Genomic DNA, 27,071 nt, shown 5'->3' on the forward strand with positions numbered 1-27,071 from the left:
ATGGTGGACACATTTTGGAAATTGATCCCAGGGACGTGCGGCATACAACTAGCCAAGTTGCACTCATAAATCATAAATCAATAGGAGAGCAAAACGCTTCGAGCCGTTCGGCAGGAGGAAAAAAAAACCTCCCCACTTCCACATCCTACCCGGCTAATGATGTCTTAAAAAAACGATTCGGCAACTGGTCATGTGACAGCAAATGGGGGCCATCGATGTCCTCAGGTCAAACGCATTATCAAAATTGCCGTTTCAGCTGCCGAGGAGTTGCGCGCCAGCCTGGGAAATTGAATTTCCACGACCCTAAGTGGCCGGCATCGGGCAGAGTAACAATATTTTTCCAAATCGGCTTTAAGTCATGAAAAGTAATAGACAACCCCCGGTCGCCGTAAAAAGCAGATTGCGAGGCGCGTCAGCCGCACAGCCAGGAGACGATTGTGGAACACATGCTGTGCGCATATGATGACTGACGACGGTGATGATGAGACTGGGCCGCTTATCACGAGGGAACAGCCACACGCACTGGGTGCCGAAAAATGTTTCGAGCTGGCGGGCCAAGCAACATGTGAGGTCGCAGTGAGCTAAGCTCCCGAAAGAAGTTTATATCCAAATTGTTAAATTGATGGTATTCTTTCTAAATATAGGCTTGCAGTTGTTTAAAACAAAAAAAAAATTGCCCAAATAGCCCGAAATCCAAAGAGTAATCGACATATGTAATTAAATAATTATTCAAACTTACGTTAAGGTTAACTATATCATAACTACTCCAATTCGTCCGGTATCTCCGAGTCCTCAATCGTTCGCGTCGCTGGTATATACACTTTGAATGCGAACTTGGACTTGACAAAGGAGCCGGTATTGAGAACAGTGCAGCCATGTTGACTGCTGCTAAAGCTCTGACACGAATCGCCCATGACAATCAGATCCGGCAGTGGATACAACCACAGAGCAGGATCGTAGTCCCAGTGCACTGGCATGGCAATCGGATGAATGGGCACCAAATGACCCTGGCACACAATCGTTCTGGCAAAATGCTGCTCGATCTGGGACGTGTCTTCAGGAAAATGCAAGGTGTTGCGACAAAACTTGGCCATCAAATCCAGACGGCAGACCACAATCTGCTGGGTGCAGTACTGCAGGCGACACGGATTCGTAGCCAACTGGGTGCGTGGCCAGGCCTTTAGCAGCCCGGCTGCCAGGCATTCGGGAATTGGAGCACGGGGCAGAATATTAGGTGCCGTGGGATCTTCGGACGAGGGAACGAGTATCAGATCCGTTTGCTTCTTCAGCTGCTCGCAGCCAGCTGCCAAGCCACCCAATGCATCCAGGTGATGCCTCAGTTCATGATGATTCCTTGTGCTGGCCGTGAAGGGACCCATGAGCACTATAGCCTGCGGCGGACAGGAATCATAGCCCACGAACAACTGGCGCAGCTTCTCCATGACAACCGGCAGATCCAACCGAACGTCGGAAAGGAAAACAATGGTTGTTTCCGTGTTGGTACGCTCCAGTTCCTGTAGTCCGGCTGAGTACTTCAGCAGCTTAGCAGATTCACCGCCCCAAGTGTTGGCGGTGCCGAAAAATGCTCGACTGCTGTTTGCCGGTTCCGCAGGTGGAAAGCCCAGGCCATCAACTGGGGAAACATAAGAAACTCTTGAGATGTAGTTATTAAATACTTTGGGCTACTTACCCTTGAGCACACCGTTGTTATAGTTGCCCTCGGCTAAAACAAAGCAGCCCTCGCAGAAGAAGCCGGCATGGAAACGGGCTCCAGTGAGATCTAACTGGACGCAACCCGTGGGATCCTCGACATAGAACTTGCCCTCTTTAAGCTGGGTAAGTAGCCCCAAAACAACTGCCTCCTTCATCGCCGACGTGGCCAGCAGGTTCTCCGCGAACTGGAGCTTAAATTTCTTGGCCTGGGCCTCGGCCCCAACGCCATCCTGTATGACGGCTGGGGCAAAGAGATCGTGTCGCAGAGTTTTCTGTAGTAACATGGCATATCGTTGCTGCATGTAGTCCGATTTCATGCGCGGGGCGGTCAGCAACTGGCGCGGCTGAGTGTCCAGTTCGAATTTCTTTATCCGCTGGTTGTACCGAAAACGGGGCACCGTAAAGGCATCGATCAGGGCAAAGACCGTCTCCCCTTCATCCAATCCCACCCGGTTAAGTTCATTGATGGCCTTCTCCAGGGCGGCTCGCTCCACATGAGGCGTCAAAAGCTTTTGGCTTTGGAGATTCTCGGTGATCACCGTCAGCCATTTGTCCCGTTCCGCTGCGTCAAAGGGTAGCAGCTGCTCCGCCAGGTAGGAACTGTTCTCCGAGCGGATCAGGAATCCACATAGCTTGAAGGTGTTTGTTATTCGCTTTCTCAGCGGCAGTAAATCCACATCCATTGTTATTAAAAGTTTTTTCGCGCGCAAATTAGATATGGATGTTGTCAATTATCGATATCTATGTGCATTTGTGTGACCAGCCGAACATGAAGCTAAAATAGAAGGCCTAGAAAGTAATCGAAAATTGGCGGAAAAAAGTGGAGTTCAAAAAGTTGATATTTGAATGGTTTATTCAAAATAACATATATTTAACTATTTAAGGTTCAAAAAGAGGGCTTTAAAGAAGTTGGCTTTTGTTTAGTACATATTTATAATATTAAATGTCGAAATGCCCCCCAGAGATTGTGAAAAGTATGAGAACTTCTTGCTGTTCATTGGGGACTTTGGCCCCTTTCAGAAGCGACTGCTGTTTTGGATGATGCCCGCCGCCTTTCTGTTCGCATTCACCTACTTTGGTCAGATATTTATGATACTGTTGCCAAAGAATCACTGGTGCAGAGTACGAGAACTAGAGGGACTGCCGGAAAGTGAACAAAAGAATCGGGGAATCCCCAAAAAGCAAGATGGCAGTTTCGAGAATTGTTTTATGTACAATGTGCCCTACGACTCAAATGCGACCAACGATGCGAATCAGACAAGGAGCCCGATACCTTGCAACAATGGTTGGATCTATGATCGCAAGGAGGTGCCCTACGAGTCCATCGCTACCGAGTACAATTGGGTGTGCGACAAAAGGGATTTCGGGACATATAGCGTCGTTGTCTACTTTGTGGGCTGTATTGTTGGTTGCCTCTGCTTTGGATTCATAACCGATCATTCCGGTCGCTTGCCTGCACTATTTCTGGCCAACTCCTGTTCCATGATCGGCGGTTGCGTAAGTGTGGTCTGCAAGGACTTTCCCTGCTTTGCTGCCAGCCGATTTGTGGCTGGACTGTCAATGAACTACTGCTTCGTTCCCATTTATATTCTAAGTGAGTGTTGCAGAGTCAATTAACATAAATCATAAATTTAAATATCATCATCACATTCTTTTCAACAGCTTTGGAGAACGTTGGCATCAAGTATCGCACACTGGTGGGGAACTTAGCCCTCACATTCTTCTTCACCTTGGGCGCCTGCTTGCTTCCCTGGCTGGCCTATGTCATCAGTAATTGGAGGCACTATGCCATGGTCGTTGCCCTGCCAATTGTATTCATGATATTGACCAGCTTGCTGGCTCCAGAGTCACCAAGGTAAATTAATGATAACAATAGGTTTTCAAGCTATCTAAACTTCATTTCCCACTGCAGTTGGCTTATGTCGGTGGGTAAAGTGGACCGGTGTATTGAAGTCATGAAAGAAGCGGCCAAAGCCAATGGAAAAATCATTTCCGAAGAGGTTTGGTCCGAGATGCGGGAATGCTATGAACTTAAATTTGCCAACGAGCAATTGGGAAAGCAGTACACCAGTCTGGATCTCTTTAAGACATTTCCCAGGCTCGTCGTCTTAACGATTTTGATTGTCACATGGATGACTGTGGCCCTAGCATACGATGCCCATGTTCGCGTAGTCGAAATCCTGGACACAGATATATTTATAACCTTTTCCCTTTCCTCGCTCGTTGAAATTCCTGCTGGAATCGTACCAATGCTTTTGCTAGATCGAATTGGTCGCAAGCCCATGATGTCGGCTGTCATGCTATTGTGTGCAGCATCCAGTCTCTTCGTTGGTATTCTAAAAGGACATTGGAATGCATCAACGGCAGCGATTGCAGCCAGATTTTTCGCCACAATGGCCTACAATGTGGGTCAACAGTGGGCCTCTGAGATACTGCCAACCGTGCTGCGCGGTCAGGGACTGGCTATTATCAATATTATGGGTCAGATGGGTGCCCTACTCTCACCACTTGTACTCAGCACCCACCGCTACTATCGTCCCTTGCCCATGTTTATTATCACATTGGTGTCCGTGATAGGCGCTTTAATAATCTTGTTTCTGCCGGAGACCAAGGGAGCTACGATGCCACAAACGTTGGACGAGGCGGAAAAGCGCTGGACGTTACGTTGTAGAGATCGTAAAATAAACGAGGATCTTTAAAAAATTAATTTAAAAACTTATTTTGAAATGGCGCCGATAGACTGATAAGTATATAGCCAAGTTTCCCTGCAAGGTTTGAGTCTTCGGTGCGAGTTTGGTACATTTATTTAGTATTTTTTAGCCTATTCGTTAAATCTAGTGCATGGTCACAGTTGTCAGCACGTGGAATTGAATTTTGCTGTTTATACGCTAATTCCCTGAAAATGGATGTTGTTAAAGAAGTTCTGGCCAAACACCAAAAGGAATTGGACAAATACAAGCCGATCACAGTAGAAAAGCATTTGGAATGCCGACTCGACGTTGGCAGCCTGCTGATCACAGATCCCAACGATTTCGATGACCGGGAATTGAGGTAAGCGGCGGTTTCTAGCGAGGAATACTGATTTTTCACCAGTTCCATTGTTTTTAGGGACAACAAAGAGGAGTACCTGACCGCACTGACACGGGAGAACACCCAACTTTTGGTCAATGCCATTTGGGAGTTGCCCACCGAACGGGTAGACGAGAGCATTGTGGCCAAGCTGCCGGAACCCACGACGGTACTGCCCCGCCTCCGTAAGCCGCCAGGTCCACGTCCGCTCACCAAATGGGAGAAGTTCGCCAAGGAGAAGGGTATCAGCAAGAAGAAGAAGGACAAGAAGACCTACGATGAGACCATGGATGCAAGTTTTTGCTCTTTAATCTTGTCAAGTCACAATCTAAACCTTGAATCTTTATAGAAATGGGTGCCTACATATGGTTTTAAGCGTGCCGAGGCCGAGAAGGCCAAGGATTGGGTGCTGGAGGTGCCACAGAACGCCGATCCCAATACGGACATGTTCCAGAAGAAGATCGACCTGCGCAACGAGAAGGTGGCCAAGAATGAGATCCAGCGGATGAAGAACATTGTGCGCGCCAAGAAGATCGACATGCCACGCAGCGGTTACTTGGGACCCGAGGCTGCCTCATCCAGCCAGTTGTTAACGGCCGTCACTGTGGCCAAATCCTCCACAGCCTCAGTCGGCAAATTCCAAAACAAACTGCCCAAGGAGAAGGAGGCACGTGGTCTGGGCATTAAAGAGCTGATTCCCGGCGGCAAACGCAAGCAGTCGCATATCACACAAACGCCGGAGAAGGAGGCCAACCTGGATCTCATCAAGAGCGTGCTGAACAAGAAGCCCAAACTGGACGTGAGCAAGGCGGTATCGATGGAGAAGCGCGACAATCGCTTGGCGTAAGTTTAACCTTTATCGTTAAATGAGCATAGTCTAAAGCTTAAACCTTTATTTCCTCAACAGACGCGAAGCAGAGGCTGAGAATGAACCAGGCAAGAAGGGCGGCAAGAAGCCCAAGGGCAAGGGCAGTCGCAAGGCGGTGGGCAAGAAGTCCAAGGGCAATCGTGGTCAAAGGGCTCCGGGCAAGAAGGCGCAAGCCGGTCGCAAACGTCGCTAGGAAGAATTACACATGCCTTAGGACACTTTAATTAACGAAAAACACTTTACACTTATGCTTAATAAATCTTAGCCATAAGACAAAACATAAACTATGTTCGGTAAAAACGCAAATTCACTGGTGACGTGTGCCGCTTAAGGTATTGATAAACGAAATTACGGAAAACACGGTTGAAATTGCGTATGGAAGGCCAGTGCAGATTGGCGGCATTGTCCCGAGGCGTGTGCCAGACGTCTGGGAAAGGAGTGGCTACCAAATGCAGCACAGGAACATCTGTATGGAAAACGTCTGTGATTATGGATACACACTAAAGACATCAAACTTACTCTCATCTAAAAACGGTCGATGATCATCGTCGACTAGACCACCGCTGACACGACTTAAAAACATATTGTTATTGCCCTCCAGCTGGCCGGCAGTGCGCAGAGATTTCTCAATCTGCACGAGACTGGAGTGCAGTCCGTCGGTGTTTTCATAAAAACTGGAGAACTTGGGATTCCGCGCCCCAATTAGATCCAGCAGCACCAGAACTTCCTGTTATTGATACAATCTTAGCAAGCTGATAATTCTCGCAAAGGTCATTGACTTACAATTCGATCTATATTGCGTGGAGCTAGTTGCGCCTGGGAACCACTGCGTTTGCTAGCCAACTTCGCGGCCAGATGCTTTGATCCGTATACAGAGTCCGCATCGGTCCACTCCTTAAAGGCCTCCTCGCCATCGAAGAATATGAGCTGGTGGATAAGAAGGTTGGATTTTCAATAACTATAGGAAAAATTCTCTACTAGATCTTATTAACATAAATCAACTTTTTCAATGTAATACTAATGTCGTATGCCTAATTTCAAATGGAGATTTGAATACCAAACATGCAACTTGTTTTCGCTCAGGTTTGGTATAACTGGAGTTCATGGAAAATTTATTTAGCCACCAAGGTCTGTGTTAATGGGCACTAAGTAAGCAACTTACCATAAGTCCCACATCGCTGCGATTGCGAAACTCTTTCTGCAGATACGCGCCCAAGGTCTTGGCGGTGTTCAACAGAATGGCACAGGGCACGGCGGAGTCAGTGGCGCCCACAAAGCCGGGATCATTGGGGAAGTACTTGCTGTCGTAGTGGCAGGCCAGAGCGAGAAAGTTCTGAGCCTGGGGATTGATTGTGCCCACTACGTTGGCAAACGTGAGTTCGCCGAAAACTGGAACTCTCTGCTTGAACTCATCCACTTCCGTTTGGAAGCCAAGGCCGTTCAGCGATTGGACCAGGTACTCGCGCACCTGTTTGAAATGTTAATATTATAACGCCAAGTAATACACTTGAAGCTTTATCACCCACCTGCTGATGTCCCCGACTGCCAACGACGCGTGGCACCAAAATGGAGTCCAGGGTGCGGTTGAAATGGACCTCATCGTCGCGCCACTGGGATCCAATCTGGAATATAGATGGGTCTCTCTGGTTAACCTAACAATGCCTGGTTTCCCAAGTGAGTCACAATGCTTGGGGTACTTACGTTTCCCGCTGTCGCTTGCTGATGCGACGGCGGGAGGAGGAGGAGCAGCAAGCCTGCGGCGGCAAAAACTACGGAACCGATCGCCATCTATACGCTTCAGAGCTCGGCGACGCACTAAAGCCCGATCGGTGGCTGAAAAATCGATCTTTACCGTAGTTGATGTTGTGGTTTCCGATGCTGATGGCTTTTGTTTTCGTTTTCCGCTGCCTCTTTGGCGGCAAACTCACTTCGAAAGCTTTGAACCTTCGTTCAAGAGAGTTTTTAAGAGTGAATCATGTTGATGTTGCGGTAAATGCAAAAAGCTTTAAAGCCGCGTTCGTTGGGGAAAAGTGAGCCGACTAATTGGTGCTGATAACGATAATTACCTTAATTACATTAGTGTACGTTTAGTGACTATGCACTTAAAGTCTAGAATGAACACTAAGTTTAAAATGTCTCATACTAAACCAAAGTTTTCATTCGAAAGTTATTTTAGGTGTATAATATACATTTTGGGAATTAGTCACTTTTTAATGCTATATATGTTTTATAAAAAATGTAATCTAATTGAATTTAGTCATCATAAAAATCATAATTTATTGCAAAAGCTTGTCGCCATTTCATAAAGTATTGCCACTTTTCATAGAAATCATGCACAAAACAGCGAATAATTTTGATCATATTGCGAATGGTAGGATAGTGTAGATTCTCGACATTGTCCGCTGGCGTATAAAGAACATTTGGAAATTCATGTGGACTCACATGAATGACTGGCACATCTATAGATGAACAAATACACGTTATAAAATAGTAGTATAAAATTAACTATGATATTACCTTGTTCGTCGAATACAATATGATCGTCAAGCAGATCTTTGTCGTAATGTGTTTTCTTTTGGAATAACACATGACAGTCGTCGAGTTCTCCGGATTTTCTGAGATCCTGTTCGATGTCAGCAATCAGGTTGTGCAAATCATTGGTAACTTCAAAGAAGCTCAAAAAGGTTTGATTTGGCGCGCCAATATAGCTGAGAGTTACTGCAACAGCCTAGTTAAAGATTAATATGGGCTACAAGTAAAGATTATGCATTTTGATATATTACCATGTCGCGCAAAGGTATAAATTCTTCATCTATAAAGTGTGTTGCGCCCAAAAGTTCATTTTCGTCATAAGGATCTGAGCTTAAGGAATTGTGCCCGTCGAAGAAGATAAACTTTAAAGTCCTATTTTATAATTAAATAGTTGCAACGCAAGTTTATGACTTACTTACAGCCAGTCCCACGGACTTTTTTTCAGACCACCTATCTATTAAAAATTGTCTCAATGTTTTGGCCACGTTAAGAAGAATGGCACACGATACAGCGCCTTCTGCGGCTGCAAGGAACTCATCGGTGGTCACATTTTCTGGCTTTTTGCTGTCGTAGTGACAGGTTAGCATCAGATAAAACTTAGCCCTCATATTCCAAAAGCCTACCAAATTGGTAATATTGACTCCTTGTTGGAAGTCATTCTTTAATGTGATGAAATCCAAACGCTTCAGTTCCGTCTCGATGAAATCTTGAACCTCGGCATGCCCTTTGCTGCCCACAGATCGAGGCTTTAGTAGTTTCGCTAACGTAGCATTAAAGTGCTCCTCATCGTCATCGAATTTAAAGGGGGGCTTTTCAATAACCCAACGCAAAAACATTGCTTTAAACACCACATAAATTATAGTTAAGAACAACGCAATCCTTCCGAGCATTTGGAAAATACCTTCCAGTTGCTAATGGCAATAGCGAATGATTTAGATTCTGGCTTATACGGAAAACTTAACAGAATTTCCCCATAACTAAAGCATTCGTCACGAAAGTTAGTAAGCTATTTATTAATTAGCAAAAGGAAGAAAAGTTTCATTTTCTCAGAATGGTAGAAATCTTTGTATTTGAATAAAGCTTTGGCAATGTACATTTTTACAGGCACGGGATAGAATTGATTCTTAATTTTTGTTCAATTTAAAAAATAATCAAATGTAATCTTTAATTAGAAAAGTATTTATAAAACAGGGAGTTAACTCAAAGATAACCTCAGCTCTTATCTTCTGGCCACTTTGAACCGTTGCCATATTTATACGTTCGGATTTCCTTTTCCTCAGTGCCCTTATAATCACTCGATGATGGACTCGGGTGGGACTCAAACCTGTATTTCGTCTTGCGATACATTTTGCTGGAGCGGAACTCGTCCTTCGATAAGGTCCTTAAGCTCGAGCCCTGGTGCCAGTTGTGCCTGGGATGGGATTTTCTTGATCCTGGGCCACAGCAGGGCATGTGCCAAATCCTTTGATTCTTCCCAAATTGTGCGCCATCACTGAGAGTTTCCGGGAGTTCGTGATTCAACGTTTCCGGTAGAAACAGGGCCAGCAGTCCACCAAAGATACCCAGGGCTCCCAAAACTATCAGCGTGCTGGAAAGGGACTTTTTGGAAAGATAGACCACTGGTGGGGACATCAACATTGCCACAAAGCCCATCGTGTGGATGAAGGCCACTCCCTGAGCCCTCACCACAGTGGGCAGTATCTCAGCGGCCCACTGCAGTCCTATATTATAGCAGATGTTGGAAAAGAATCTTCCAGCTAACGCTGACATCCTCATATTTGCCCGATTCTGAAAGCTGGCCCCTAACAGGCTAAACACTCCACTCAACGAGGTGTAAAAAAAGGAGCACCATCGACGTCCAGCGCGATCCAGAGTAAGGATCACCAGGATATTACCCGGCAACTCAGTGGCACAGGCGATGGTAAAGAACAGAAATATATTCTCACTGTCCAGGACACTAGCCGCTCGAACATGTCCATCGTACACCAATGAGATGGACATCCAGATGAGAATCATCAGGATCATATATCGGGCCATCCGCTTCCTCTTAAATATGGAAAGCACTGTAAAATCGCGTCCATCGAGCTCCTCCTTGTAGAACTGCGTGCAGCTCGCCTCGAAGAGATCGAGTATCTCCTTGGACACTTGCTTTTTGTTCACCTCAATAACATTTTTCAATATCTCCAAGGCCTTGTCGATCTCACCCACCGATACCAGCCATCTGTAATCGAAAAATGCCTGTATAGATGGGACCTCTTGGCTTAAAGTTGCCACAATTTGAATACCCACCGCGCAGACTCCGGTAGCAGGCAAAAGGAAAACATGGCAAGCACAATGGGCAAGGATGTAAACGAGGAAAATCTCCTCCAATTTCCGGCTGAAAGCGCTATCCACGGCATCACCATCGTGAAGGGTGAGTAGAACAAGGCCAGTGATAGATTGGCCACCAATGTCCGGTACTTGGGACCCACATACTCGAGCACTTAAAAACAGAGGTATTATAGCAGATAAGATTGCAGAGGAAATATATCACATGGTACACATGGTATGTGCACTTTTTTACCCAAAATGTATACCATCGTAAAGCAGGTATCGTAGGAGGCACCAACTAAAAATCTCGATATTGCAAAGGTAAAAAAGTCCGTGGACATCGAAGTGGCCAGACTGCCTACCAGAGCAAGGAAGCAGCTACTGACCAGCGCCGCCACACGGCCGCAGTGATCCGCAAAGTGGCCATACGCAAGTCCGCCCAATATGGAACCCAAAAAGAAGATGATCTGGGCATAGGTGGCGTACTTGTCGTCATCGCACAGCCAGCCAAACTCCATGGTGGCCGATTCAAATGCTCTGCCCTCCTGCTCGAAAACATATCCCTTCTTGCAGGGAATCGTTGGCAGTGAAGTGTTGATATAGGCACTCGGATTCTCCGCAAAATGGATCTTCGTGTAATTGGTATTGTACATCCGGCAGCGACTGTAAGATCCATCCTTCTCCTTTGGAATGGACAACTCCTTGCGCAGCTCCACCGGCGTATGTAAAAGTTCCGGCACATAACAGTAGTACTTCGGTGGGGTAAGGCACATGAATATCTGGCCCAGATACACGAAGGCTGTGATGAAGCAGAAGGGTATCATGAACAGGAACAGCCTAATCTGGAAACGGCCAAACTGGCCGATCATTGGCAGGAGGTCATCGAAATCTATATAGTCATCCGTCTCCCACGATCGACGCGGTAATGATGTTTCCGATTTCTTCTTTCCCCAAAAGAAGCCATGCGAGGATTCTTCGTCATCTGGTTCCACGTAGGTCACTTTGACCTTCTCCAACGAATCACCCGCCTGTATTCCAATGTCCACTTTATCCGGCTCAATGTAATACTTTCTGCTTGGATAAGATATTAGCTTATACCTGGCTATATAGCATCGCTACCTACATCTTCTTCAGCTTTGACTGTTGCCCCTGATCCCTGTGTTCCCTCTTTTTCGGCTTGTCATCATCTTCCGTCGATGCATTTCCCTTTTCGTCATTTGCCATATTGAAGCACAGGGAAAAATTGAAAATCTGACTAATAAATCGTAGCTTCATGTTTAATATATTTACGGAAAATGAGATGTTAAAGTGGCATTATTTGCTTTAAAAAAAAAATGGAGTCATTTGTATACATCGAAAATCAGATTAAATTCAGTATCATCACGGGAACAAAACTATTTAATCAGCTGTGACTTGTTAAATTCTGGTGCCATTCTTTTCAACGGATGACTTGGTGATTTTCCATTTGAGTGCCTAAGCTACTTTTCCTTTCATTTCCGTTTCGCTGGCAGCAACTGGAGCAAGAAATGGGCATTGTCATGGAACTCAACCCGACTCCTTGACGCCACCACTTCCTCCATGCCAGTTTGTTCATTCAAAGACCGCCTGCAGAGCGTTTTACACGTTAATTAAAGGCTCGGCAAATCCAATAGAGAACTAATCCATAGCACTAATTTGCGGTATTGGCTAAGCCAACACAGTTTGTGGTTAATTGCATGAAAATTCGGTGAGCCGCAGCTAGAATGCAAGGATTTCAGCAATCCTACCACCTGTTGCCGTTCTTCGCCTGCAGATGGCGCATGCGTGGGCCACACAATCCCACTTTCGAACTTTCATTCATAAAACGTATGTGCGAGTACATTTCGAAATTGAAAGCATTTCGCCATCGCATGAGGACTACTTAGCCAGTCCCGATGCGACTTTCAATGGCGACGGTTCTCCTCGGAATATCGCGTCCTGGCATTTTGGCAACCCACACTGCGGTCCGCGTAACTATGCCCGGTCATGCCACATAAATCAGTGTCATAAATCTGCGCGTCTTGTGTATGAAATTATGTGGCAGTGTCCCGCAAACAGCAAAGAGAAATTCTAGATATTTATCTGTCGAGTGCCGAATAAAAACTTGTCTAAAGAAAAACAAGTAAAGCAAGCAAATTAACCGTTTGGCGGGAAACGAAATAAAATGGTATCCCAGCGGGTAAAAGTGAAGAAAGTCAAGTGAAAGTGGCGGCTGCCGTTCCCTAAGCGCAGAAAACAACGTAAAATAAAATCCTTCTTGTGTCAGCGTGCTTGGAATGCTCATCCGCGAGGAGGCGTGAGCTACTAAAAGATGGCCATCCTGGAGTCTTGTTGCTTTTGGAAGGATGTGCGGAGTGGCAGCTTTGCCTGCGCCATCTACACGTTGGTAGGTCGCTCCTCAAATATGAATAATTTCTGGAGATAAGAAGTTGTGGCCTGGAGCATGGGTAAACATATCAAAATTCCCTCGAACTTTTTCAGCCATTTGGCAAACAGTTGGACAAAGGTTAATGGTCTCTTCAAACTTTTTAAGCAAAATCTATCTAAACCTAAACCTTTATTACTCAGTTGCACACCTATGACTAATGAAGATGTGGTTTTAAAATGTAACTTTTACAAGTGATTCAAAAAAGTTGCAATATCCCTTGCACTTGACCTCTCTTAGCTATTTTCTATGTATTGCAGAAGATGATTTATGCATATTTTAAAAAAGCTTTAGCAACAAGTTGAGTTTTTCGGAAGCATTAAACTTCACTACATGCCACGCATAAATTTCATGTCTCATTACAAACATTTCCGTGCTCGTTAGATTACGTTTACCTTATTGATTGCTGTCGAAACCCAGTAAATTGGAATGATTAACAGCTTAACTAAGTGAAATACATACCGAAGCAAACATATTTCCGCGTTGAGCTGCATACTTCTTCAACAATTACTGGCTTCAATTTTCATTTGAAGGATCATTTTGGGGGAACGGCGAAGGGGACACTTCTGGGGCTTTTTTCCGTGTAAATAGGAAGCGTGTGCCGCAATTTACTTTTACCCTCGGTTGTTCGTTTCTATTATTTTTGCACAATTTTCCCCATACAGGTTTACTTTGGCTTCTCGACGCTGATGTTTTTGTTCTACCTAATCGAGGAACAGGACTTTCTGCTGGGTAACCGTGCTCAGCCGCTGGGTGAAAGTTTGCTGGAGAAGGGCGATGTGACTGTAGGTGAGCATACCGAAGGATACACTAGTACGGAAGGATACTAAATCCAACACACAGCCACTTGTTCCTTGCGAGCGACTCAATTACGTGTGATTTATGCCTCTTGCAGTGACTGTGATATTCAACATTTTGTTGCTCTTTTGCTCCATACTGATGGTGCTATCGTCGGTTCTGCTCATATTGGGCCTCCAGCAGGTGAGTGTGCTACTTTGTCCACTTCAACGCAATGCGGTCGGCATGTGGCCTCAATTTCGGATGAAATTACAGAACAAGAGACATCTGCTGATACCCTGGATTAGTTTCATGCTGGGCGATCTGCTCATCGAGGTCTGCCACTTGGTCCACTTGGCCCTATCCCGCCGCGTCAAGTTCGATCCGATTGTCGGTTTCATCTTTACCATGGATTTCTTCCTACTGTGCCTCAATGTAAGTAGAAGTAACCATAACTTTAATGCACAATATTTGAATGTCCTACTAAACCGCAATGTACATTACCCGCTTCCAGCTTTACTGTCTGCTGTGCGTCATCTCGCAGTACCAGACGTTCCGTTCCCAGCGGGCGGAGATGCGACTGGCGGCCTCGACGGCATCGGTAGGTATTCGGTGAATGTGTTGTGCCACTCCCAAGTATGCTTACTTGCCCTCCCCCTCCCCACCTGAACACCGTGTGCCTCCGTCAAATCCAAGCCTATTGTGGTCTTCACAGCAGCGGAGAAGCTAACCAAAGCACAGCAACAGCAACTGCACAATAATCTGTTGCAGCAGCTGGAGACCGGAAGCGGATATGGCAAGCGGCGACGTATGCTCGGAGCAGCCAGCCCGCTAATAACTTCGCAGCGGCCTACCAACTTCTCCACCATCACCGAGGAGGAGGAGCAGCAGTCCCGAACAGGTACGACCATAGGGCGTTCTTGGCCATGTAGTTCCTAGTAAACATAACATGGCTCATATCCATCTAGACCACCTGACGGAGCAGCCAACTGGAGAGGATCTCGGCCGCATACCAATTTTCACTCTGGCTTCCAGCCCAGCTCATTGCCATTGATGCAATTCATCACTAAGCCAATGTTACGCGTTTCTTCTCGAATACACATTCCAGCAGAGCTATAAGATATTTTTACAAATTAATTGATCCGAAAGGGCTGAATAAAGGGAAATGAGATTTTCAACAGGCATATAGCAGACTTTAACAAAAATGCTCTTATAGTTGACATGCCTGCTCCATGGAAACGAAGATATCTAATTGGTAGATGCAAATAGGATACAGGATACTGAAATACATACTCGTTGTATTCAGAATGATAACTTAACTTGAAGTATTGTTAAAATAGCAGAAAGGTTTCTGGGAAAAAGTATTTTTTAAGGCTATCTGATTATATTACAGTATAATTCGCTTAGCTGCATCGATAGTTAGCTGCATCGGCAAGATATCTGCATTATTTTTCCATTTTTTTGTGTGAATAGAAAATAGAAAATAGAAAAAAAAAAATTAAGTTAGCTGCATTTTTAAGTTACCTGCATCGAGGCATTGTGCAAAGTACTCGAGGCAGCTAAGCGAATTATACTGTATTTTCAACCATCTTTGAATGAGTATTGACTTTACTATGCCTTAAATGGCAAGCAAGTATTTGGTACAAGTTAGTTAGGCTTGCCTGTACTTCTTGAGTAAAATCCGGTGCTTGACAACGGCAACCGGATATGCGCTCCGTTCGAGTTCGAGTGCTTTGCCAGGTCAAACTACTCCGGTGACCCGGAGACAGACGTTTTGAAATAATTATTCAAATGCTCAAGCTTCAACCGGTCAGACAGCCTCAGGTCAAAAAAAGCCCTAAAACAACAAGGCACGAGGGTAAAATGGACTTTTAAAACGTAATTAGCCTTTGAAAAATGCTGACCCGCCCATGATGACGACGAGATTGAGCGCGGGTTAACAGGTTTTAATAGCCGCCTAATATTATTTAAATTACGTTGTTAAGCTCCTCTTAAAGTCACTGGAACGACAACAAAAAAAAGATTGTTTCCACTGCAATCCATTACAAAGGCTAGCACGAGTCCTTTGCAGGTCTACCGACGCGTCATTGGAGCAAAGCAGGAGCGTCATTAAATGGCACTTAATCACCGGGCTAAATTGGCCCTGTTAATTAAACCCCCAGGTGGAGATGCACGGATATATGACACCGGTTTGCTGCCTTGAAGCGGATGAGCGATTTAGGGTCCCAAACTCGGTTTCCTGTCCGCCAGCTGTCGATGACAAAGAGTCCCTGCCGGAGAAGCCACACAATCCGCAAACTGTGGTCCAACTTCCGGAATGTAATGTGCCAGTGCCACCGAAACACTGACAAAAACTTATGCACTTCATTCAAAGGCCTAAAAGGGCAATTGCTTAAATTGCTTAAATTTTGAAAAATTTTAAAGATTTTTAAACACACTGGATGTTTGCTTGTTTGGATGAGTAAGTCATCACGAATTAATGTTTACAAGGTATGTGTACACATGGCTCTGGACGCTGTGGAAACTCGCACTCTGAGAGTGAGCACAACTGTTATTAGTTTTGTGAAAAGTCGCCCAATATTGACATTGCCACGGGCAGCGGGATTCCACACATTTCAGTGGCATGCTTCTTGAAAACCCACAAGCCAAAAATGTCCGGACATTGGTCAAAAGCTACAGAGTCGGAAAAAAACAAAAGCCTAATGGATTTCTAAGTGGTGGAATGCAGTGTAAAGTCTGTTAGATAAATATCAAGTTTCCCAGGAAAATTTCTCTGCAAACATAATTGATTAAGAGTTTAAATGCTTTTCCATTGCTTTCTATTTAGTGTTATTGTTGCCTCAAATTCTTTGACAAATACAAGGCACAAAGATAGATAAGACCTGCAGCCATAAAGCAAATACTTGTAATTGCAATCATTCTGCTTGACAGCCTTTTTCCGACTTGGATGAAATTAATTCAGAAACCATGGAGCGCAATTGTAATTACACTTTTTTTTAGAGTTTTGTACGTGAAACGAAATGTTTGATGGAAAAGGGAATGTGGAAGGACGCGTTCATTGTTATGCACACAAAGTGAAATAAGTCCTGTGGATTATTTCGTTCTCGGAATCACTGACATATTTGATGGAAAACAAATGCAGCACTTGCAGCGTTGCAAATCCGTTGAATTACTTTCGGCATTATCAACAGTCCGCAGTTGGCTCTTTAAAGTTGCCATTGTGGGGCACTTAAGGGATAAATACGTGTACTATATACCACAATGCCATATCCCGGGATTATTGCTCCAAACACACACTCACAATTGCCAATAAGCTCACTTTCACAAGGCCGAAACGCGCACGCTTTCTATCTAATTGCTAAGATGACTGCTTTCCCAGACTACCGATGCCAGGATAATGAGTTTTCCATTAGCGCTTGAGTGCGGCGGGCGGTGGCAATATTTGCCAAGTGTCCCGACTGCTTAAGTGAAAATTCAATTAAAACATCAGCATCAGTGAAATCAAATGAAATTCCTGTCTCGCCCAGCGTCCGCAACTTTGGACACTTGGAGTGACTGGCGAGCACTGGTGGCCATTGAACTTGCTGGGGAATTCGAGCATGTGAAATACATGCATGTTTGGAAACGCTGGAAACACGCTAAGTTTTGACAGCCATCGCTGCAATACAACCACAGAAACAACAGGAAACCGGAAGTGTAACAATGGGTGTCCAACTTTTCTGAGCATGCATCGACCCAAGTTTCCCCACATAATGGCCAACCGAAACTTGTGTGTGTCAAGCTCAGGAGATTGAGCATCTTGGATTAAATTAAATGTTAAATTTTCGAGCAGTTTATAACTTCTCCCCTTCACTTTAAGAATATTGACAGATTTCAGGCAACTTGAGACCGAGGGACTTTGCTGCCTTTCGCAGACTTTCTGGACTTTCACTTGATTTATAGCATATGACAACTGGGTAAGGCTCTTATATATGTGCTGTTGTTATTTAAAAGGCAGAAAGTAAACAGGAGTTTTTGGGCAACTTGACGCTTGACGAAAATGGCAGCCAGTTTGTCACTCGCTTTATTGCGTATACGCAGCGTGGCCGGGGAAAGGGTCGATATGAGCGTCAGTTGGCAGGAAATTTATGTAGATTTATGTACGTGTGTTCGCTTTAAGCTCTTCATACTCGCTCATGGATACGTGGCTACATGCATTCAATTAGAAAATTAGCATTGAAATGAAGCTAATTTACGCTCCAAGGAGATGCCATAAAAGATGTAAGCATCTTAATGAATATTAAATGATGAAAACATTTCGAAAACGAAATTCCTTAGGCCTACTCGACAGGCACTTTAATTGAAACATAAAACTTATTGTGCCCAGCAAGTCATATTTGTGCTCGAACTTAATTCCCTCGAGACAAGCCATAAGTCAAAGCGCTTAACGGTCATTTTGGGGCTCACAAATGACATCTAATAATAAGGGAATTCTGCCAAGTGTAAACTATAAACAGCTTTCCGAACTTCGAGTATGGAAAGCCTCTTGGCCGTTGTCACAAACAGACGTCTTTCGCCTTCGAGGTATTTCAACATATTGAAGCCAAAATAATTAGGATATAAGCCGACAAAGCGATTCGTATTAGCGGGAAGCCGTTTGTCAGCAATAAATCGTGCAAGTAAATTATGTGGAACAAGGCCCACACATCAATCTTGTGACTTCAGAAAGAAAAAGATGTGGGCTTAGGTGACACCTCAGTGTTAAAATACATGCACGGGATTCGGTGGAAATTTGCCAGCTGTAGCATATGTAAAAGAAAAAATACCACGTTACTCCGCTTCCCAAGAGAATTAAGCCATTTTTAATTGAGCTTCTTATTTCGGTCTGCTTCAAAGCATTAGCATACAAAAGGCTTGAGTACTTATTCATAAGAAAACAAAATAGAATCCTTTTGTAAATGATTCGTTACTCTAGAGTGCAACCTTCAGTTCTGCTCTTTAAATTCGTATAAAATTCAATTTATTTGCTGGCCACTTCGTTTTCCGATTACCTTTTACGAGAATTTTTAATTGAAAATACTTGCGCATTCTGCACAATATAAACAAAAAATAAAAAAGTATCCAACAATTTGGATACCCTTAACACACTTCTTGTAGGGTTTAAATATTGGTCTTATGTCAATAACTTTGTAATTTATTTATTTTTAAATTTACTTCATAAGTTTTAATTTCTTACCACGAAGAACCAATATACCCAAAATTCGTAAGAGAGATAGACCGCAGCCAAATAGTTTCCATGACAACGATTCGCGGGTAAATAAATCCCCAAAGGGAAGTCGGGTATAAAGAGATTAATATTTCAGCAATAAATATGAAATTTTACGCAAAATGGTTACACTTTTGCGATAGTAAAATCCGGAGCTTTAGAACTCATCTCAATTAGCCAGGCATTTTCCGCATTTAATTCAATTAGTACTAATAGAGTAAGAACCTAAAAAAAAAGTTGTTTTGGATAACCCAAAATTACAATATAAAGCGAACAAAAACCATTGTGCTAATGGATGGGCTTCTCAAGTTTTTGCAACTGAAGTCTATTATTTTTAAACTATTTCTGTATGAGCTAATTGCACAACTTATTATATTTATATCTTGCTTCCCAAAAAACAAACTTTAACTGGGCCAAGCACTGCGGTTTGTTGATCTTTCATTAGAAAGATTTTCATTTATTTTGTCGACTCTGGTGTTTGCCCATGAATTTGGCTGTCAAAACTTTCGACTGACAACGCGAGTGCCACTTGACATTCTTGGCGAACTGAAGTTGACCTCTTGTAAAGTGGAAAACGGAGAAATGCCTTCGCTTGGAAGGAAAATATCTATAAATGATAAATCGACTTGAAGTGCTTGAGCTTAAGCAGGGTTGACAATTGATATGCACTCAAATGGAATTTCCACGGCGCGTGAGCATGAGAAATAAGCTTATTTAATTCAGGCTTCGCAATGGGTTTTAAGGACTTAAAACTGGTTATGAAACGGAGCGAAGAAAAGTCCTTTATCCATATTATCTACTACCCGGCGAATTGGATGCTGGAAACCTTGACTTGACTTATTTCGCATATTCGAATGGCTTTTACGTGTCCTCTGGGTGGCATTTGCTGATATCATTTGGCATCGGCGTCCATTAGTTTCAATCAAATTTCATAAGCAAACAAGCAGGACCAATAAACGGTTGTATATCCGTTTGGCATTTTATACATACTCGTATGTATTGGCATTAGCATGCATGATAAATAATAAACATATTATAAATAGCTTTTTCTTCGACAAGCAACTTGGCCATCAATCAATGGTGGCCAACGGATGGGCCCAAAGGCCTTTGGCTTCGCATCCGCATCGTATTACTCAGCACATCCCACTCAGATGGTCCAGAATGGCATTGGCAAATAAGATTTATTTGCCCCCTTTGGGGTTATCCATACACTTGGCTGACATTAAATTGGGCAACCTAAATTAAAGGCCACGCACTTTTTGCCAAAAGGACATTCGCGGTTGGTAGGCCGTCAAAATGCTTTTTGTGGTTAATCAAGAGCCGTGCGGTATTCGATTAGCATATTAATTGGCAATTCCCGGCAACTCCCTATCAATCGCTGCCACAAGCTTTAAATTAATTAATTAACTTTTAATGTAAACATTTGTTCAATCAATGTTTCTCTTAAAATAAGGGCTGTTTCCGGGACTGAGAGTTACACCGAAGTATGGATAGTGAAATGTTGTTCACTTTCAACCTGCTGTGTTGGTTTTAATCCACAGTCAAATGACGTATACGCCGCGTGGGACCATTTGAGTGGCACAGTGCCGCAGGTGCTGTTTTAATGACCCCGATATCTCTCGACACACGCGTCGGCAATCAAAGAATTCTATTTCAGGTCATCATTAGAAATATATTTTCTGCAACGAGGCAGTCATACGTTCGTCTAATTGGCAACAGACCGTCATTCATAGGCAACATTTAAAATGGTACTTAAAAATCGATACATTCAGATAAGTTTTAATTAGCACTGGCTTAATAATTTCGCACGTGCCGCACAACCAGCTCAATCCTTTCAATCTCTTTATCCTTGGCCATTTGCATATCCCGATTGCATAGCTTTTCAGCCATTGTCACTTCAATCTCTAGCGGAATGTTTATTCATTTATCAGCCCCGGAGCGCAGATGTTTTAGCTTGACAAACATTAACTAACACCGATGCAGGGAGTAGTAAGTAAGCCAGAGTAATCTAAACAAAACAATTGCAATCAGAGACTTCAACAGCATTGGCAAATGCAAGGCCATGCCGAAAATGTCAACACAATAATACGTATACGCACGATGGGCTGTCCGTATGAGTGAAAATCGGCTGTTGTTGTGTGCAAAGCGTGTGTTTGCCATCAGTTTTCGGGAGCCTAAGTTGGCTCCCCCTGTCAAATCAAAGAAAATCTGCTTTGACAGCAGTAAAGGAAGGGAACCGAACGAAAAAATAAGCAACAAAGTAGGTTGGGGTTGGAATAAAAAGGTGTCACCACAACTTTGATATGTGAAAGTAAACGCTGATGTTTCTCGCTCAAGTGAAAGTGAAAGGCTTTAAGGAAAAGCAAAAGCTCCAACCTTTTCGTTTTATGATTTCCCAAAACGTAAGCACTTTTCCGAAATTCATCTGCTTAAAAGCTGCAACCGCAAGGTACAAGTTAAATACATCAACAACGTTATCAATGGGTTTATCTCGTCTGCCAAATTAAATGTCGCTAAGTATGGGCTCACGCCCACACGGAGAGCGTTCAGCATCCGCGGGCTAATAAAAACATTATGAGAAAAGCGTCTCTTTATCGCAGGATTTCAAAAATAAGCACTCTCCCATAAGAGATTTCCATTGATGAGACAGCCCAAAAAGGAAATGCCTATCGGGGAGTCATAAACGGTTCCTAATGACCGATGCCTTGCTACGGGAGTGTTGCCCGGCAACAGAACCACATCAAAATGTTGCCCAAAAGGGAAACAAGTTCTAAAAATGTATAAAACGGTAGGAATTGCAATTTGAATTGAACTCTGCGTTGTCCAAATAAGCAACGGTGATGTTGAACATAAAATGATAAAGGGACTTTGTACATTCGCTTGATAGTTATTTGCATTCGTTTGTCAACCAAATTATCCGGAAGCGGAAGTTAAGATAACAGTTCTTAAAACATTAAATCAATTAAATACTTACAGCACTGCCAGGAATATAAGAAGTGAAAAAGTTCCAAGAACTACCAAAACTTTGTGACTACAAGAAACACAAAAGTTTGCCGAAACTATTTGTGTAACTTTCTCTCGCCAAAACTTGGTAAGTTTTCGTTTGCATTATTAAATTGAGCACATATTAAATTAAATAATCATTTATTATTACCATTTATTTCAGAAGGACCGCAAAAATGTGGTTTATGACGCCAGAAGAGCGCATGAAATTCTTGGCGGTCAGCTCCACTGCCAAAAAGCTTTAAATTTAACCAATTATTTTGTACGTTACCCCCAACAATGAACTATCAATATGAAGGACTTTTGATAAGAATGTAATCAGCAGTGCTCAAATACCCTTCAAAGTTTTATTCAATAATTACAGTGAGAGGAAGCGGGGAAACATGAAAAAAAAATCCATCAATCAATCAACACACAGCTGCTGTGAACGAAACCTTTTCAACTCCCAACGGAAATTCACGGTGAAATACATCAAATTTGTTTGTCAACAGCAAACACCACCGACCGAACTTTCCTGTAAATCTATTATGCAAAATATAGAAATTCTTTTAATATCTAGAAATATTCATATAAAATTCCTGGAAAGCAAGCTGAACCAAAAAAAAAATATATATTTAAGAAGACTGAATCTTTCTCATTGGTGGTCATCCATTTATCCTGTTTCGAATACATTATCAAAACATATCACGCATGCATTGTAATGTCAGCAATAATCTCGCATGGTAGCGTTTTCGTAAATTTGCTATGACTACCACAACAAACCCAAATGTATTTTTAGGCACCCAAAATAGCACACCCAAATGGAACGGAAGTTTACCCAAAGTTTATTGTTCAACTGTCACGAAAATTGAACTAGTGCTCGTCATCAATCGCCATTACCACCCACATATGGTATACAAATGACCCCGAGAAATGGTGTTGCTCAAACTTTCTTGCTCACAGATGCAAAATCAATGAAATTGGAACCATTTGGACCATTTATTCAGTGTCCGCAAATGCAACTGAAGTGCTTTATTGCCATAAACGTAAAATTTGTGCACACAGAGAGATAGATGTTTATTGGGTAACCCAACTACGAGCAAAGATCCTCAATGGATTCCCCTTGAAGGAGCAGTCGCTGCTCCTGTTTGTTCTTCTTCGTTGCGGATTTGCCGCCAGCGGCTTTTCCACGCCTTCGATTCAACACGCCATCAGTTTCATCCATCATGCGCAAAATCGTGGTCTGAAATTTAAGAGAAAGTTATGGTGGAGTTAAATTCAAATGCTAAAATAGAGCTTGCAGCTTAAATCTGAATTTCATTTTTGCTATGATTTGATAACCTGAGTAAGCTTTAAACTAAGCTTTTTAACTTATATAAAAATCAAAATCCTATTGAAATAAATCCAATAGGTATGTTGCTTGGCTACCAGACTCACCTGATCCGAGCAATCCATTGGAGCGACCGATATATCCCTGACAGCCCTGAATTTGCCCACGTTGTTTAGATGCTCGTTCTCCAACCGAAAGTAATTCCAAATGAAGCGACGGAAAACCTCCAGGGGACTGAGAATGGTCATCATCACATCGCCCTCAATGTAGCCAGCCTCAATTAGACTCATGGACAGGGTCCAGCTGAAGCGCAGTATTAAATCCTCAATTATGCCAAAGTAGTAGAACCACTGGGCACCGACAAGAGGAGAGATAATGAACGCTTTGAAAGATTGTTTTACGTGCCGTTTGCCCAAATATTTATCGTGGCCATTATTTTGTGGGGACTGCCCCCCTACTCCAAATAGGAGAAAAAAACAAAACTCCACCCAACCGGACTCACCGTCGATGAATAAACGATTTCCTCACGCAAGAATCGATTGTCGCCCGCCTTCGAGTCGAACAGTCCCCAGTCCATTTTGATGTCCCATGTGTAGGCGTAGCAGGACGAGAAGATGGCGGCCGTAATCCAGCAGTAGAACCAAGGATTCTCCTTGGACAGCGGGTAGGTGTCTGGAGATGAGAAGACAATGGCTTGGGTGAAAGAGGAATGTACGTGCGATACCGCCAAAATACAATCTACATGAATTTTCGACACTAATTGGCACTGGACCGTAAATAGCACACATAATGTATATATGTGTACATATATATATATTTGCAATTGCGATGTGCCCTAATGAACTCATGCTTCGTATAATGAATCCACTTACCGGTGGTCGTGTGATATTTGTGGGCAAATATAACCACAAAGAAGGACGTTGCATACTTGGCGGCGTTGACCAGATGCGGAAATGACTCCTTTGTGTCGCGGTATCTGCGGATGCACTGGGCGAACCGGAAGTAGGCAGGCATTATGGCAACAATGGGATGCAACAGAGACACGTACTCCACACAGTGGCTGGCAGCTGTTGCACAAGCAAAACAATGATGGTAAATTAAACACTTTGTAGTCTATAATTAAACCATTCAGCATGAATTTTCAATTAAATAGAATTGGGGAAAGGACCAAACCGACAAGCTGGTCTCAAGCAGAACGAGTAGCATTGTAAACTTTTATTGAATGCTCATAAAAAGGAATGGAAATCTTTGATTTTTCCCCTACTTTTACTTCAAATTGAGTTCAGCATCGGAAACCCTGTGCTACTTACCCTTGCCAGCCTTGTGCCATGTGGGACTTCGACCAAAGAAGCAAATCAGAAAGGGTATATCCAGAAAAGCTGGCACCATGCTGTTCAGCTGGTCGGCCAGCCAGAAATCGGCAAAGTTTACAAAGCAGAACGGAGCCATGATTACCCGGATGAGGATCCTTATGGCCCAAAACCGGGCCTCATGATGGAACGTCTTCGTGGGATTCAGCAAAAAGGCAGCCATCAATGTGTAGAGGCAAAGCGGAGCTGCGTACTGTGGGATGCCGAGGGGATCGCAAAAGATGTAGCTCAGGACGCAGCAGGCCCAGATAACTCCAAACACGGATGCCACTTCCATGATGTTTTGCTCGGACAGGTGATTTCGTGGATCCAACTCAAAGATGAGGACGTGGTTCACACCGGACGACCTCCAGCCGTAGACATTGACGCCCCAAAGGAAGAGGCATTCGATGATGAGGAATGGTGCGCGGAACATCCTCATTCCGGCCCGCCAGTTCTCGCCGAATCCGTAGAACATGGCAGCGATCACAACCGTAATGAAGAGCACCACAAAGGCGCCAGAAAAGAGACCAACCTTGAAGGTCGTCCAAGGACTCTGCTGTTCGCCCAGTGGTGGTACCCTCAACCGCTTCATTGCCCTCTGACGATCTCCTCCCTCGATGTCCTGGGTAACAGCCTGCTCCGTCTCCTGGATCAGCCGATCAATGTCCTTGTTGGTGTAAAAGTGGGCTGCCTCCACGTGATCCGTGCGCCAACGTGCACCATAGTCGACGCTCAGCAACTTGTCGTGCTTCTTAAGTATCTTACGGAAACCCGTGAAGTTGAGGTTCTGATAGTTCTGGAGCAGTATCAGTCCCAGATAAAATTCACTAAATGCCAACTTGAGATCCTGTATCTTGCGCGCCGGCACATTCTTCTTGCCCAGCGGCGTTCGCCTCTTCCACGCGGGCAGTTTCTTTGGGTGTCCCATTTCCAGGGCTTCGGTCAACTCGCTGCGCAGACTGCCATATTTGCGTGTCGCCTCGGCCATCTTCTCCGAGTAGAATGTGTTGATCTTGGCCAGCTCCTTGTCGCAGTAGTGAAAGAACTCCTCATCGAATTTGGCAAAGTATCGCGTCACCATCTCGCGCTCCACGAGTTCTGCGGAGGGCGATTGTTCGATGGCTGCATACAGCATGGCTTTCATTTCCTAAAAAATGATAAGAAATATTTTAATAAAATTTATTTATATATTTTGATAAATCTCTTAAACAAAGGACCTATACTTTTGGCCCCCACTGTATCTATATATCTCCTGCTCATCGTATCGTGTGTTTTCACTTTCTCGTTCTTTTGCCACCCCACTCCACCCAGCCCATCCTCTCTTGTTTACGTCCGAGGAGAGCAAAACACAGAATGCCGCTCAACAGGGCGCATGCGCGTTGAAAGCTCTACCGTTTGACAGTTGGATGCCACAGCTGATGGGGCACGTGACGTCACAGCTGGCAGAGTGACAGCGGGAAAAGCACACTCGTCCGTGTATCTCACGGATACATATTTTTCTGCACCTTCAAACGGCGATTTTCGGCACTCACCTCATAGTTAATGTACTGCTTTCGCCACTCGGGCGTTATGTGGGCCGTCAGGTGCTCGGCGAACTTCATCTCGGGAATTGGGGGGATCTCACAACTGGCTGCACTGCATCCGCATCCGGATAAATGGCGAGGACGTGGTCGCACTAGAAACGCACGTTTTCACGTAAACATCACAACTGGGCCAGAAGAGAACAGGCAGCGAAAGTTCTTGGATTTCGATTTGGCTTGGGATGGTGGTCCAAATGGCGGGGGTTTCGGTTGCGAGGAATCGAGCTTTCGATATGTAAATTTCTTCGGTTTTGTTATTGTTAGCTGTTGCCTCCCATCTCTTTTCAATGTCAACAATAAAACAACAACAAACGCGCAACACATATTGCACATGATTTGATTTTATTAAATGGCCAATTCATAAATTAAGAAACAATTTATTTAACGGAATGTATTGATTTTTTGATTACACTATATATTTAAATATAACAACTTCTTCATAATTGGTAATGCCAATTAAAAAAAGTCTGTAAGTAAGCAACTGTTGTGCACTTAGTCAAATATAATAAAAATAACACCATTTGTAACAAATGCGCATTTTTGCTAAGACTTGCTTACTTTAACTAGTCTACAAAATGTTTATATTTTGAACTCTGGTCCTTAATAAACTGTATATTCAGTACAATTTTTGCAATTATAGAATAGTACACCTTTAATCCCTCTGGCTGGCTAATAAATTAAAGCTCATAAGGTTGATAAGATTAAAATGTGGGCTATTTTTGCTTAGCAATATATATGTGCAATTAGAATGCAATCTAAAAACAAAAAAAAAAAGTTTGTTATTATGCAATAACCGTTGCTCTTTGATATCAATTACAGCCACCGCAATCAGCGACTGTCAATTGATTGGGAATAATCGAGCCCAGTAGA

General features: G+C 43.7%; 8 protein-coding genes and 1 non-coding gene across 12 annotated transcripts, besides 1 other annotated feature; 4 read left to right on the top strand and 5 right to left on the bottom strand.

Annotated features, from left to right (window-relative positions):
* Positions 1-707: 707 nt before the first annotated feature.
* On the bottom strand, positions 708-2,452 carry PolE2 (DNA polymerase epsilon subunit 2). Its single transcript, NM_139738.2, has 2 exons — positions 1,691-2,452; positions 708-1,633 (listed from the first exon to the last, which is right to left on the bottom strand). Exons 1-2 carry the CDS (start codon positions 2,394-2,396, stop codon positions 762-764), a joined length of 1,578 nt encoding a protein of 525 aa, NP_647995.1. The 5' UTR covers positions 2,397-2,452; the 3' UTR covers positions 708-761.
* Positions 2,453-2,654: 202 nt separating this feature from the next.
* CG5592 (uncharacterized protein) lies at positions 2,655-4,412 on the top strand (the record flags this gene model as incomplete). Its single annotated transcript, NM_139739.2, has 3 exons — positions 2,655-3,307; positions 3,376-3,568; positions 3,626-4,412. The coding sequence occupies exons 1-3, from the start codon at positions 2,665-2,667 to the stop codon at positions 4,410-4,412; spliced, it is 1,623 nt and encodes a 540-aa protein (NP_647996.1). The 5' UTR covers positions 2,655-2,664.
* A 132-nt stretch (positions 4,413-4,544) lies between these two features.
* Positions 4,545-5,953, top strand: CG32409 (uncharacterized protein). Its single transcript, NM_168144.3, has 4 exons — positions 4,545-4,764; positions 4,822-5,074; positions 5,132-5,625; positions 5,690-5,953. The coding sequence occupies exons 1-4, from the start codon at positions 4,616-4,618 to the stop codon at positions 5,841-5,843; spliced, it is 1,050 nt and encodes a 349-aa protein (NP_729108.2). The 5' UTR covers positions 4,545-4,615; the 3' UTR covers positions 5,844-5,953.
* Positions 5,852-7,473, bottom strand: QC (Glutaminyl cyclase). The gene is made up of 6 exons (NM_168145.3): positions 7,352-7,473; positions 7,177-7,272; positions 6,813-7,118; positions 6,434-6,577; positions 6,170-6,377; positions 5,852-6,116 (listed from the first exon to the last, which is right to left on the bottom strand). The coding sequence occupies exons 1-6, from the start codon at positions 7,436-7,438 to the stop codon at positions 5,935-5,937; spliced, it is 1,023 nt and encodes a 340-aa protein (NP_729109.1). The 5' UTR covers positions 7,439-7,473; the 3' UTR covers positions 5,852-5,934.
* Positions 7,474-7,903: 430 nt separating this feature from the next.
* On the bottom strand, positions 7,904-9,072 carry CG32413 (uncharacterized protein; the record flags this gene model as incomplete). The annotated part of the gene is made up of 4 exons (NM_001104051.4): positions 7,904-8,109; positions 8,168-8,378; positions 8,434-8,544; positions 8,602-9,072. The coding sequence occupies 4 exons, from the start codon at positions 9,070-9,072 to the stop codon at positions 7,904-7,906; spliced, it is 999 nt and encodes a 332-aa protein (NP_001097521.3).
* Positions 9,073-9,227: 155 nt separating this feature from the next.
* CG10486 (uncharacterized protein) lies at positions 9,228-11,716 on the bottom strand (the record flags this gene model as incomplete). Of its 2 annotated transcripts, NM_139741.3 has the most annotated exons (4): positions 9,228-10,403; positions 10,472-10,664; positions 10,746-11,563; positions 11,616-11,716. In NM_139741.3, the coding sequence occupies 4 exons, from the start codon at positions 11,714-11,716 to the stop codon at positions 9,395-9,397; spliced, it is 2,121 nt and encodes a 706-aa protein (NP_647998.2). In that variant the 3' UTR covers positions 9,228-9,394. The 2 variants fall into 2 exon arrangements, with proteins under 2 accessions (NP_647998.2, NP_001246641.1); NM_001259712.2 differs by having other exon boundaries at positions 10,472-11,563.
* A 681-nt stretch (positions 11,717-12,397) lies between these two features.
* On the top strand, positions 12,398-22,557 carry CG13288 (uncharacterized protein). Of its 2 annotated transcripts, NM_001104052.2 has the most exons (8): positions 12,398-12,896; positions 13,601-13,724; positions 13,831-13,916; positions 13,989-14,147; positions 14,227-14,313; positions 14,409-14,613; positions 21,934-22,048; positions 22,124-22,557. In NM_001104052.2, the coding sequence occupies exons 1-7, from the start codon at positions 12,822-12,824 to the stop codon at positions 21,948-21,950; spliced, it is 753 nt and encodes a 250-aa protein (NP_001097522.1). In that variant the 5' UTR covers positions 12,398-12,821; the 3' UTR covers positions 21,951-22,048; positions 22,124-22,557. The 2 variants fall into 2 exon arrangements, with proteins under 2 accessions (NP_001097522.1, NP_001261455.1); NM_001274526.1 differs by lacking the exons at positions 21,934-22,048; positions 22,124-22,557 and adding an exon at positions 14,681-14,912.
* Positions 15,103-15,288: a mobile genetic element.
* A 364-nt stretch (positions 22,558-22,921) lies between the features above and the next one.
* Positions 22,922-26,333, bottom strand: PXo (P[[i]]-sensitive XPR1 orthologue). 2 transcript variants are annotated; one of them, NM_139743.4, is made up of 6 exons: positions 26,154-26,333; positions 24,580-25,768; positions 24,142-24,336; positions 23,772-23,941; positions 23,377-23,619; positions 22,922-23,182 (listed from the first exon to the last, which is right to left on the bottom strand). In NM_139743.4, exons 1-6 carry the CDS (start codon positions 26,220-26,222, stop codon positions 23,033-23,035), a joined length of 2,016 nt encoding a protein of 671 aa, NP_648000.1. In that variant the 5' UTR covers positions 26,223-26,333; the 3' UTR covers positions 22,922-23,032. The 2 variants fall into 2 exon arrangements, with proteins under 2 accessions (NP_648000.1, NP_001356974.1); NM_001369960.1 differs by lacking the exon at positions 24,142-24,336.
* Positions 23,406-24,573, top strand: asRNA:CR45167 (antisense RNA:CR45167). Its single transcript, NR_124803.1, has 2 exons — positions 23,406-24,361; positions 24,423-24,573.
* Positions 26,334-27,071: the final 738 nt, after the last annotated feature.

Source organism: Drosophila melanogaster, chromosome 3L (genome assembly GCF_000001215.4).
Source record: "Drosophila melanogaster chromosome 3L".
In the NCBI taxonomy this organism is placed as follows: Eukaryota; Metazoa; Arthropoda; class Insecta; order Diptera; family Drosophilidae; genus Drosophila; species Drosophila melanogaster.